At 46.8% G+C, this 12,542-nt stretch overlaps 1 protein-coding gene across 2 annotated transcripts in view; it reads left to right on the forward strand.

Annotated features, from left to right (window-relative positions):
* The window catches only part of VIL1 (villin 1), a 189,825-nt gene that overhangs the window by 147,507 nt on the left and 29,776 nt on the right, over nt 1–12,542 (forward strand). For both annotated transcript variants that reach the window (XM_085650036.1, XM_085650035.1), the window contains exons 16-17: nt 7,500–7,644; nt 9,446–9,634. In XM_085650036.1, the coding sequence (XP_085506162.1) occupies nt 7,500–7,644; nt 9,446–9,634 (334 nt within the window). The remainder of the gene's footprint in view (nt 1–7,499; nt 7,645–9,445; nt 9,635–12,542) is intronic.

Genomic DNA, 12,542 nt, shown 5'->3' on the forward strand with positions numbered 1-12,542 from the left:
TAAACGCTGTTCATCTGGGGCGAGGTTCAAAAACGTATGCGCTAGTGTGTCATCACCATATTTTCCAGGACTATCAACCCAGTGTACGGCTGACCTGGCTAATTCTTGTTCATCCATAGAATCGAGTATATGATAACCCCTTCGTTCTCGGAGTAATTTATCAGCGTCTTGGAATGAATGTTCGGGGGACCTTAAATTTATTATAGGAGTTTGGAATTTTCTGCTATTATCTGGACGTATCGGACGTATCGGATCAGTAAAACATCTAGTATTATTGCAAGATCTTCCTCTACCTACATAGGCCACGGTTTCTAACTGTCCTGTGGGCAGTTCTAATTCTTCCTCGTCCTCGCTTTGTTCAGGTTCGTCTACTGCTAATCTTTCTTCGTGTATTCGTTCTATTTCTTTGCGGATCTTTCGGCACATAGCTACTATACATGATCGTTTATCATGTCTCCCCTCTGATATATTCTTACTCCACGTGGTAAGAATTTGCATTTCTTCCAAATTTACCCCTGGTCGGTCTTGATTTCTGATCACACAGTTTATGAGGAAACGTAACAGTTCCCCCTGTATTTCCACTTTTTGGTACTCCATGGCTCTGTTAATACTCTCAGGGTCTCGCCCTGACTGAACAAAGTGATATATATTTTCTAAATGTGCAGTCATTCCTGGTATTTTCCCTAAATATATTGCAGCTCGTCGGATACGTAATGATGCCAGCACCATTTCGTCCCCTTTTCCGGGCACAGGGTCATATCTACAATCTATTAGAAGTTCCTTGAGCGTGTTGGGAGTTACTAGTTTGGGCGTACGTTGGTGGACTGATTCTTGAAAGGAAAGTTTATTTGCTCTGGGTGGCGTGGAAAAAATGCTTGATGTACCTCCAGTAGCACCACCTGGGGTGCTGGATGTGAAAGGATTCGTTGAACGTGATATAGCAACCATAGGTGTGGATACAGATGTAGAAACAGATGTGCTTGCCGGAACTTGTGTCGGAGTTTGCTGTTGCAGAGGTACAGACGGAGGAGGGTCTTGGCGTTGAACCCCCTCAGCAGGCGGTCTATGTGGCGCAGCATTAGCATACTCGGGAGCTGCGTCGTCTAAATAAGAGGAAAGAAAAACATCTTCTGCGGTTCTGGGATGCCCTTTGGGATGTACTTTTATCGGGAACAATGGGGTTGGCAAGTCCTTTGGTATCTCCGGAGTAGCCTTAGGTAATCCTTCGGCCAGAAGAGGATACATACCATTCACAAGGGCATTTCTTTGTCTGTCTGTTTGTTCTGACTTTACTCGAGTACCTTCTTCAATTAATACATTTTCTCGAACTTTATTTGAATTCTCCTTACTTTTCTCTTCCTGTCTGAGCGCTTTTTCTGTACGTCTATATGATTCTTTACGCCATAATTCAATGGCATCTTTCTGTGACTGTCTAGCCTTCTTTTTCCATAATTCTTCCTCTACTTTCATGATGCAATCTGCATCCCAGGTCCCCGCTGCGGGCCACCTCTGATTTTCTGGTAATTCCTTGGTGTAGTCCACCCATAAATCAAGAAATAATATGGCGTCCAGGCCATGTTTATGATACATGAAGTACCCTGGAGTGTCCCTAGGAGGAATGGGAACAGCTTCTTCGAGCACCCCTTTTCTAGTTTTGATCTGTCTTAATTTCGAAAAGAGCGGCATATTGAGAACTGATCTGATACCTAATTTTGAACACGTTTAATACAGCAAAACACAATAATGAACAGTCATTCACACCACAGTATGCAGAACGTATTTAAAACATTTAACATTTAACGTTTAATGAACAACAATGATGGCCATTTAGGGAACTAGTCACTAAGCATAATACTCGATACTAACTAGGTAATTCTGAATTATATACTAGACATACTTGATATACTGCTAAACAGTACAGATACACTGCTGAAACAGTGCAGACCGGATTTGTGTACCCAAACCCGTCTTGACCGGCACAAACTATGTGCACGTCAGAACGCCTCCCCGACAATGGTACTCACCGGGTAGCTCGGAACGGAAGGCCTCGGAACTGAACTGAACTTGAACCGGACTGGACTTGACTCGAAACTTCGGAAACTTCGGAAACTGGTGGGCCTCTGTATACCTCGGATCTTGCTCTCTCAGCTAGGCTCTGGTCGGGATACTTCGCACTTCTCACCGCCTCGTCTGGGTGTTGATCGCAGCCTCAGTTACCCCCGCTCGGCAGGAGGGAGATACAGGAAATCCTGTGGGTACGCGTTGTTGTCCGTCCAGCTGTGACAGGAGACCGGGCCTGCAACGCACCGCCGGCGCGTGAGATGAGAAAGTGTCCCTGTTCGGGCGCCATATATGTGGTAAATAATTTAATTACCGGAACTTAATTTGATGCGGGAAATTAATAATAATAGCTCAGAAAAATAAGAGGCAGAATCCGTGGTATTAGAGTTTCCTAACAGGCTTTATTCCAAGATCAATTCGAATTGAGGAGCTCCATATTCCATCACCACGAAGGTTCAGGAAGTGAAGGGCCCTAATTTATTGACAAGTAATCATTTTTATACAATAGGCATTACAGTGAAGCAAATGCAGGAGGCGTAACAATTGATAGCAAAGATAAAACATACATGCGTAGCTAAAGTGGGTGTAACTGGGCGTAACTAAAGAACGTCATCAGGTATGATGTCACAATAGGGTGGTTCCATGGAAGAATTTCGCAATGTCAGCAGAAATACTTGGCAGGGATGCGCGCGCAGCAGCATGACGTGTGATTGACGTGCAACTAGGGGGTGAAGGGGACTTGACATTTAGCTCTACGTGTGGAGACAGAAGTCTGGGGGGTCAAGTCAACCTAATCCCAAATCATATCTAACATCCTATGTTTAAAGAACTATGTTATCCAAAAGGAAAGGTCTTTCGAACAAAATCTATTCTATACTGACTGTGAGTGCGTGTACAAGCGTCTAAGTGTCTACACTAGATGCGAGGGCAGAAATCTTCCATAGTAACAGGGCTATGAATTACTTGCATAAAGACAGAGAAGCCGGGCCCTTTGCTCGGTAGCTGGAAGAATGTTTACTTAAACTACTAGACAGGAATGCATTGGATGGGGAGCGGAGCAGATAATCTCGAAGGTGAAATACAGTTTTTGGCAGGCAACAGGCTGGAGTCAGGCACCGTTAGCCGCGCAGGGAATAGGACAAAGTTCATGGATACAGATGCGAGCTCAGACTGGAGCTTTCAGAGGCAGAAGGCAGGAAAAGGCTTAACGGCAGAATCAGGGCCTACTCGCCTGGACTGTAAAATGGGATAAATGAACCATATAAAGCCGGTGGCCTTTCATACTTAGGAATAGAATATCCGGCCCATTCATGGCGGATCTGAAAGAGGACATGTTGGCGGTGGACGCACATGTGTTTGCGTCTTCATAACTGGAACTGGAGGGATCATACATGTACTTATGATTTATACATGAAACCGTTGGGGTCCAAGATAGGGGACATAACTGATCATAAAAATCCATATTTCCACAGCGTCCACATGCTGTGATTCTGGGCAAAACACTTAATCTCCCCGTGCCAATGTAAATACGGTGCTCGTGTAAAGCGCTCCGATACCTTCGGGTCGAGTTCGCGCTATATAAATATGCAAAAAACAAAAAGGCCTAGATTGCTTGGTGGGTCGATGAGCGGGTTTGAAGTAGTTTAATCACTGATTTGAAAGCCATCAAACTCTTAGCTGTATCAGCCAATCAGCCTTCCGAAGTCGGTAATGAGAACTGCTGACTTGGGTAATAAATAATTCAGCTATTCCTTTAAATTGAAGGCCTCTGTTTTTGTGCTGCTAAGGAAACGCAACAAAATTATGTCAGGTCACTCCTCCGTTGCCAGTATCATAAAATCAAATGAGTGTTCAGAGAGCTGAATCGTTTCAAGTTGCATCTAATTGTACAAATCACGCGCCCACAGTCACTGAAAACGGGCTCCCTTCAAGAAAGCCAGTGGCGCGCGCTCTCGTCGGCTTCCGCATCTCCCTCTGTCGTGGTCGCGGGGAGCACTAATGATGAAGGAGGCGAGGCCAGCACTCTGCTGTCTTCTCTCAGCACAGTGACACCAAGCCTGCTGCCAAACCTGGAGTGGACGAATGCAGGAGGAGTTGGATCTGAAGTAAACACACACTGACGGCTCGCAAGCACAGGACCTTTAAGGCCACCAGTAGGTGGTAAATCTTCTAACATAACCTGCCTTAGAAGGACCATTGTTTCCAGGATACTGGTACTGAAATGTGTCTGCCGGATCAAACAAGCATTGGCAAAGACAAAAGATTTGACCTAAGGAGGCTATTGCATGCAAATTGCATGTGTGCATACCTGTACTACATGTGTTAGCACATACAAGTCAGACTTGTTGGCTTTGCCAATGCTTGTTTTGCTTTATGCAGCTGGATTGTGTGCCCTTTTGTGTGTGTGAATTAAAATATGTGTTTATATATGTGTGACTTGCACATGATTCCTTTTCCAAACATTGACAAAAACATGTTGCAGTTCAAACAAGCATTTGCAATGCAATAGGTCTCGCATTTACGCGAGTCTGAGCTATTGGCATTGTAAATAACAATGCCTTTTATTTATGTTTTACAAACAGACACACAAATAAAAGGCATTGTCATTTATAATGCCAATAGCTCAAACTCGCGTAATTACGAGACCTATTTCATTGCAAATGCTTGTTATTTTATTCGTCCTTCACCAGCAGGATTTACCTTTATTAAGGAGAGGGGTGGAAAGTCTTTCCTGTAATGGCCCCTTCTCCATCAGGCCGTCGGCGGAAGCTCTCCATCGATTGAGCCTACAGCGGCTCCGTCAACGGAAGCTGGCAGTCTACCCAAGTCTAAATAAGGTGGAAGGGGCAAGGTTTTGGGGGACAGGGTATTCCGCCACATCTGTGACAGAGTACGCTGTCTGCACAATTGTAAATCAGCACCTTAGTAATAAGTTTGTTTCTCTGCAAAGTGTTATGCCTATTCATCCTTTCATTCTTCCAGTGCTGATATCAAGACTACTGACTTAAATAAAAGAAAGCTTTTTTAACACAAAATACACCTGTTGTGATGTGTAGTGTGTCTGTAATATTGCAATGGGTTGCATTACAAAAGTTACAGGTGACTCACAGAGCGGTGCCAAGTCAAACTATCAGGGGAGAGGATGTGGTCCGTCGGCTAGACTGACGACTTTGGTGCTGGAAACAAGGGTTCGAGCCTCGGAGTCGCGTCCACATACTGTGATTCTGGGCAAAACACTTAATCTCCCCGTGCCAATGTAAATACGGTGCTCGTGTAAAGCGCTCCGATACCTCCGGGTCGAGTTCGCGCTATATAAATATGCAAAAAAACAAAAGGCCTAGATTGCTTGGTGGGTCGATGAGCGGGTTTGAAGTAGTTTAATCACCGATTTGAAAGCCATCAAACTCTTAGCTGTATCAGCCAATCAGCCTTCCGAGGTCGGTAATGAGAACTGCTGACTTGGGTAATAAATAATTCAGCTATTCCTTTAAATTGAAGGCCTCTGTTTTTGTGCTGCTGAGGAAACGCAACAAAATTATGTCAGGTCACTCCTCCGTTGCCAGTATCATAAAATCGAATGAGTGTTCAGAGAGCTGAATCGTTTCAAGTTGCATCTAATTGTACAAATCACGCGCCCACAGTCACTGAAAATGGGCTCCCTTCAAGCAAGCCAGTGGCGCGCGCTCTCGTCGGCTTCCGCATCTCCCTCTGTCGTGGCTCGTGGGGAGCACTAATGATGAAGGAGGCGAGGCCAGCACGCTGCTGTTTTCTCTCAGCACAGTGACACCAAGCCTGCTGCCAAACCTGGAGTGGACGAATGCAGGAGGAGTTGGATCTGAAGTAAAAACACACTGACGGCTCGCAAGCACAGGACCTTTAAGGCCACCAGTAGGCTGTAAATCTTCTAACATAACCTGCCTGAGAAGGACCATTGTTTCCAGGATACTGGTACTGAAATGTGTCTGCCGGATCAAACAAGCATTGGCAAAGACAAAAGATTTGACCTAAGGAGGCTATTGCATGCAAATTGCATGTGTGCATACCTGTACTACATGTGTTAGCACATACAAGTCAGACTTGTTGGCTTTGCCAATGCTTGTTTTGCTTTATGCAGCTGGATTGTGTGCCCTTTTGTGTGTGTGAATTAAAATATGTGTTTATATATGTGTGACTTGCACATGATTCCTTTTCCAAACATTGACAAAAACATGTTGCAGTTAAAAAAAACAAGCAGGAAGTGGGATAAGGGAGGGGGTAGGGGAGAGAGGCACGCAGGCTGGCATATGGTGAGCACTCACTAAGAACATCAAAGCGGCCGCGAAATGAATGACACAGGCTGCCAAATATTGCGCGGGCCCGGCGCACATGCACTGTATTTGGAGGCCTGAAAGCACTAATTTGCACTTCCAAATCCCCCATTTACAAAAGCTCTTGCGAGAGCAGCGCTAAAGCGCTGGCTCAGGCGAGACCTAAAAAACAAGCAGGAAGTGGGATAAGGGAGGGGGTAGGGGAGAGAGGCACGCAGGCTGGCATATGGTGAGCACATTCGCAGCCGCTTTGATGTTCTCAGTGGCCGCGCGGCTTACTGAGAACATCAAAGCGGCTGCGAAATGAATGACACAAGCTGCCAAATGGTGCGCGCGCCCGGCGCACATGCACTGTATTTGGATGCCTGAAAGCACTAGTTTGCACTTCCAAATCCCCCATTTACAAAAGCTCTCGCGAGAGCAGCGCGAAAGCGCTGGCTTAGGCGAGACCTAAAAACGACGTAATAAAAAATAAATATGCAGAACCACATGTAATGTAAACCCTACAGCCATTTAGACAATGTAACTAAAAATGAGTGCTGTAAAATTGAACAGTTTGGACAAATTTTAAAAAAACGTTTTTGAGAGGTGTTGCCCCCAAACCTCGCTTCAGAGGTTTCGGTCCCGCTTGCGCTCTTGCGTGGTTCATTGCAGGTCTGGTTTCAACCTTTATGGCGGGAACCACTTTGCTTCCTTGTGTGGCTCGGGCAATAATAGAGCACTTTTGAATTTAGACAGCAGATGTATCCTGTGCAAAGCTTGCATCCCCGGGCTACGTGTACTAAAGCTTCATATTTTACATAGCGCCGAAGACTGTAGCCGCTTCTAAGTGCTGTAAATAACAATTGTTGCTATTACTCAATTTAATGATACTCAATTTTATCAACCACAGAAGGATAAGAGGCTGAGTTTGATTCTTGCGGAATACAGACTCATGGGGGCAGATTTACAAGCCCCTTGCGCCACTTTTGCGTGACTTTTCCCATGTTAAAAGTGACGCAAAAGTGGCGCAAGTGTCTTGTAAATCTGCTCCATGATATGTAGGTCACACCAGATAGCAGCAGCACGCACACAACTTACTGAGCTAACTTGCTGGTTGGTAAATCAACTGTCAATCATTTTCACTCACAGGTTGCAGAAGGAGTCAGTGGACATCTCGCCACGCCTCTTTGAATGCTCCAATCAGACTGGGACATTTGTTGCCACGGAAATAACAGATTTCAATCAGGATGATCTTGATGAGGATGACGTCTTCTTGCTGGACACTTGGGACCAGGTAGGAAGAATGAGAGACAAGCAGAAGAATAGGGAAAGAGGGTTAGGGGTTTTGGAAGGATATACAGTGTGTGAGAGGCTTGGCACGGAAAGGAAGGGCCTTATTTACAAGCCCATTGTGCCGCAGGTGTGCGTCATTTTTTTTACGCACCGGGGGCGCAGTGTGCTGCCCCATATTTACAAGGCCACGCAAAGCCACCCTGCATAGTTTTCATGGCCTTGTAAATACGGCCCCTTTTCATGCATCAGTTTGCATGAAAGGGCAGTGCCATGGGTGTCGCTGTGGGTGTTCCCACGCAACATCAATGGATTCTGCTGCATTTCCAGATTTACAACATTTCGTAAACCCCGGAATGCATCAGAATCCCACGCCTCCCCAGGGGAGGCGTAAGGAGGCGCAACGAGGAGAAATACTTTTATTTCTCCTCTTTTTTTCCTCTTTCTATGCGTGCTGCTTTCTGCAGCGCACATAGTAAGAGAAAAACGCCTCCTGTGATCGTTTTTGTGCAGGAAGGTGTCCCTCACTGCACATAAAGTACCCCGCAATGAAGGCACCCTTGCACCATGGTGCCAGGGTGCCTGCTTTGGCACATGACAGCCAATTGTGCACCAGCGCAGGGGTAAGCACAGGGATGCGTCATATTGTTGTAAATAAGGCCTGTAGAGTGCACAGAGCAGAGTGGCAGGAAGGAGGTGGTGCTTAAGGGTTGGGCTAGCCAATTTGCTCCTTGTCAAGTCCAGATTTCCAAAAGCTTTGCACTGGAAAAACCATTGCAAACTGATGCAAAGTCTTGCGAAATAAATGATTGTTTTTGTGCAGGAAGGTGTGCCTTCCTGCACAAAAACAATCCTACCTACAACCCAGGCACCCTTGCACAAGGGTGCCAGCGTTGGCGTTAGGCGGCCAAAAGTGCTTGTGCCTGGGTCGAAGTGAGTTTCACACCTCTCACTGCTGGTGAGCAGATAATCCTCAGGAGCGGTCAAATGTTGTGTTAAACTGTGAACATAGGCTTATCTGCTCGAATGTGCGAGGGTTTAGTGCTTGAATGTCAATAATTCCCACCTACACCCAGTCAGTGTGTCACTAGCCCTCCTCAGAGGCTGATCCTGGGGCTCATGACTCAACCATTGCCAGGTCTCAAATCCACCAGTGGTCATTTATGGGCTACTGTGATTGGACAGAAAACCAATCAGCGAGTGGTGCTGAATGAACTTGTACCTTTCTGGTTGATCCTCTCATTATAAATGTGTCTGCCCCTTGGCTGATCACTGTCCTGAAATTAGGACGACAAGGCTTCCCAGATTTGGCAGGACAGTCCCTTTTTTTCACCAGTTGTTAAGTGTCCTGGCAGAGCTCAGCAAATTTGGCCCGGAACGTGGTTTTTAGAGAGGGTCGACTGAAAACAGTGTGTTTCAGAGAAGGGTTAGACTGCAAATGTTATTTAAAAAAACAATTTAATTAATAGGTCTGATGCTGGGTTTAAAAGTTGCATTTTATGGATTTTCTTAGAACCTATTCTACATTGCTACGTTCATGAGAGGTGTCGTTCTGTGGCCCTCGGATAATGTACAACTGTGGCCCTTCTTCTATTTTTGAGAAATGTCCCAGTTTTTGGTTTTTAAAATCTGGTCACCCAACCTGAAAAGGTTCTTGAATGCTTGACTACCCCAAGAGTGTTCCTCTTTCCTGGTTTCACCGGGCAGTGATGGAGGTGCGATAATTCTGATGGTTGCTTATACCACCTTTAGACCCCCTCTTGATGTCCTTTGGTAAAACCCACCTGTGGCTTCCTCTTTCACAGGTTTTCTTCTGGATCGGGAAAGATGCCAACGAGAAGGAGAAAGAAGAGGCAGCTGTAACCGCACAGGAGTACCTCAAGACGCACCCTAGCGGCCGCGACCCGGACACAGCCATCATAGTGGTGAAGCAGGGCTACGAGCCCCCAACATTCACTGGCTGGTTCCATGCCTGGGATCCCTTGAAGTGGAGCGTAAGTCTGTTTAAAAGAGTGGACAAAAGTGAAGAGCCCTGAGGCACACAACAAGGCAGGGTGAAGGAATCAGAGGTATATTCTCCAATAAACACACTGTGAGGCATATTTACAAGCCTTTTAGTGACGTTGTGATGGCAATAGGAGATTCGTCTTATTAACAAGGCAGTGTTAAGCCACTTACTGTGGCTTAACGCCGCCTTGTAAATAAGGAACCCTTTCACGCTATACTTAGCGTGAAAGGGGCAGGCAATGGCTGTTGTGGTGGGCGGTCCACCACAACACCCATTGATTTTGACGCTGTCCCATTTTTACAAGAGCAGCGTAAATAGGAGGCAGCGCCAAAATTAAGACCAGGGAAAATCTGGTCTTAAACAATGCTGTTTCCGTGCATACTGCCTTGGGTAGGTACCTAGAAATAGCAAAACGCCAATGGTGTCCCTTCCTGCACATAAACAATTCATTTAAAAAATGCTGTTTTGCAACTTTTATGTGTGCTGCATTAAGGAGCAGACATAGAAGTTACAAAGCGGTATTTAAAGATTGTTTAGGTGCAGGAAGGGGGATCTTCCTGCACATAAACAATCTTCCCCTCAACACAGGCATCCTTGCACTCTGGTGCAAGGGAGCCTGCATTGGCGCTAGGCAGCTAAATTTAGCGCCAGCGCAGGGTGAAACACAGAGCTGCACCGTATTCTTGTAAATATGGTGCAGCCCTGAGTTTCTAAAGTGATGAAGTGTGTCGTTAGCGTTCTTGGCTTAACGACACGCTGTGCCACTTTATTGTAAATATGCCCCTTAATGTCTTGAAAGGGGGGGGGGGTAAATTGGTCTCATAAAGCTTGGTGTCCTGAAAAAGGAAATAATGCTTAATCAACACAGCCCTGTCAAGTACCATGCCTCAAGCGTTAGACTAACGCATTCTAGTGCTGGTGTATGCATCACCGCACTATGGGGTCTATTAGCATGGCGATCGGAAAATCACTCCGACCGCCATGGTAGCGGGAAAACACCGTCCGCCAGGACCGTGGGAAAACCGCCAGTCCAATTATTATGCTCCGCAGTGGAAATCCGACCGCGGCGGTCGGATAACGGTGGTTAACATTGTGGCGGGCAGTGCTGCCAGCAGCACTGCCACGATGTCCAAACAAGCATGTCCTGCATGTCCCTGCACTGTGTTGCAAGCACTGCACAGTGCCTGCCACCTGGTACAGACACATATAGGGGGGTACCATGGGTACCCCCTCAGTGCACCCACACACACCCCCAACACATTGGGCGACCGCCATGGACCCCGGAGATATTCTCCGCATGCCTTTCCATGGCGGTTCCACCGCCGCGGAAAGCTGGCTCCCGCCGGCAACATAATCGTGCCGGCGGTCCTTGGCCCTGATCCTCCACAATTGTAGGGGTCCAGCTCCGCACGCCAGGCAAGCGGGCGGACTGCAACCGGCGAAAAAGTTGCGGGCGGAAAATCACGACCGCAATGCTAATTTATAGAAAACAGCAGTGCTTTAAATGGGCCGGTACTCACCGGTACTAAGTACCGGCACTTCTTAAATGTATCGCTCTGAGTACCGGCACTTCTCTTCTGCCGACGAGAGTTCTGGTACTCATGAAACGGTAGGCTCATTGGCTGAGAGGGCTAATGAGCAGGAGTGGAACGTGTCTGCCAGCCAAGGCGCCGCAGCTGTAGCCCCGATCTGAGCCCCAGATGAGATATTCAGCAGGGCTCATCTGAATAATGTCCGGTGCTCACCATCACGCTGTGCTTGAGAGAGCAGGGACCATAAGATTCATTTTACCTGCTGGTGTGCGCGTGTGATTTTCAAGGCGCAGCACTTCAGGTAGTGAAAAGCCCGTGCTGGGTAATACTTTAAACATAGACATTTTATCAGGGGAAAGGGCGGTGGATTCTCACACTTGCCGTACTTTCTCTCGATCGAAGGGTTAATGCCCAGATATGCGATCGAAGAGGCCCCTGGAGCGCTCCTCTAACTTCTTTTTCTGCACGGAGGCACCTACCTTCCTAACGCCAAAAGCCTCAATTACCCGGTCTGTGCACAGAAGGCTTTCTTATATGCCAAAGAAGCTCAAAACTGGCACCGCCAACCCTGCTTGCTGTTACTGTTCCCCGGGTCACGTAAGGTCCCACTGAAGAACCAGACTCTGTTAAGCCTAGTGGCGCAGGGTACGCCTGAAATCTTCTGAGTTCGCCTTCCAAGTTACAGAGACACGGAACACTCTGTTAGCATAGGAACTTCAATTTATTTAGCTGCAGCTAGGTACAGTTGTCCCAGAAGTACATCGTAAGTAGGTTCTTAGGAGACTGCCACTTCAATCTGTGGCTCACAATCTTTTGTAGCGCTGGAATCCCCTAAAGCAACAACCCCCCTGCATGTGCAATAAAAATACAAATCATCCACAAGGACACATTCTTCGTACAAGATGCTGGACAATGGGCAATACACATTCTTTCCCTAAGGTCGTGTTCTCTACCCGACCCGACAGGTCAGGTGGCTTAGCCATTCCTTAGTTAAATTACTTTACGACAGGGCGCGTGTGCATGCTGAAGATGATGATGTGTAAAACAGCTGTAGGGGCAGAGGGTCAATAGATGCTTATCTCGAGAATTGGTTGTTTCGAACCGAGGTTCACGAGGTTCAGGATGGGTTTAGCTCGAGGAAGAGGAGAGGTCGTGTAATATGTACAACAGCATAAAATACGAAAGAAACGCTATAGAGGTTTAAGGTGCCTGAGTGAGGGCAACAGCGCAACGATGTTACAAAAACGGAATGGGGTCGAATTTGAATTTCCTCACCACGTGGACACACTGTTGCGGAGGAGCCATGTCCGGTCGGCACCCATGCTGTGGCAGGATGTTGCATTTCCTGCCTGCCAGTCGGGC

Source organism: Triturus cristatus, chromosome 3_2 (assembly GCF_964204655.1).
Source record: "Triturus cristatus chromosome 3_2, aTriCri1.1, whole genome shotgun sequence".
Classification (NCBI taxonomy): Eukaryota; Metazoa; Chordata; class Amphibia; order Caudata; family Salamandridae; genus Triturus; species Triturus cristatus.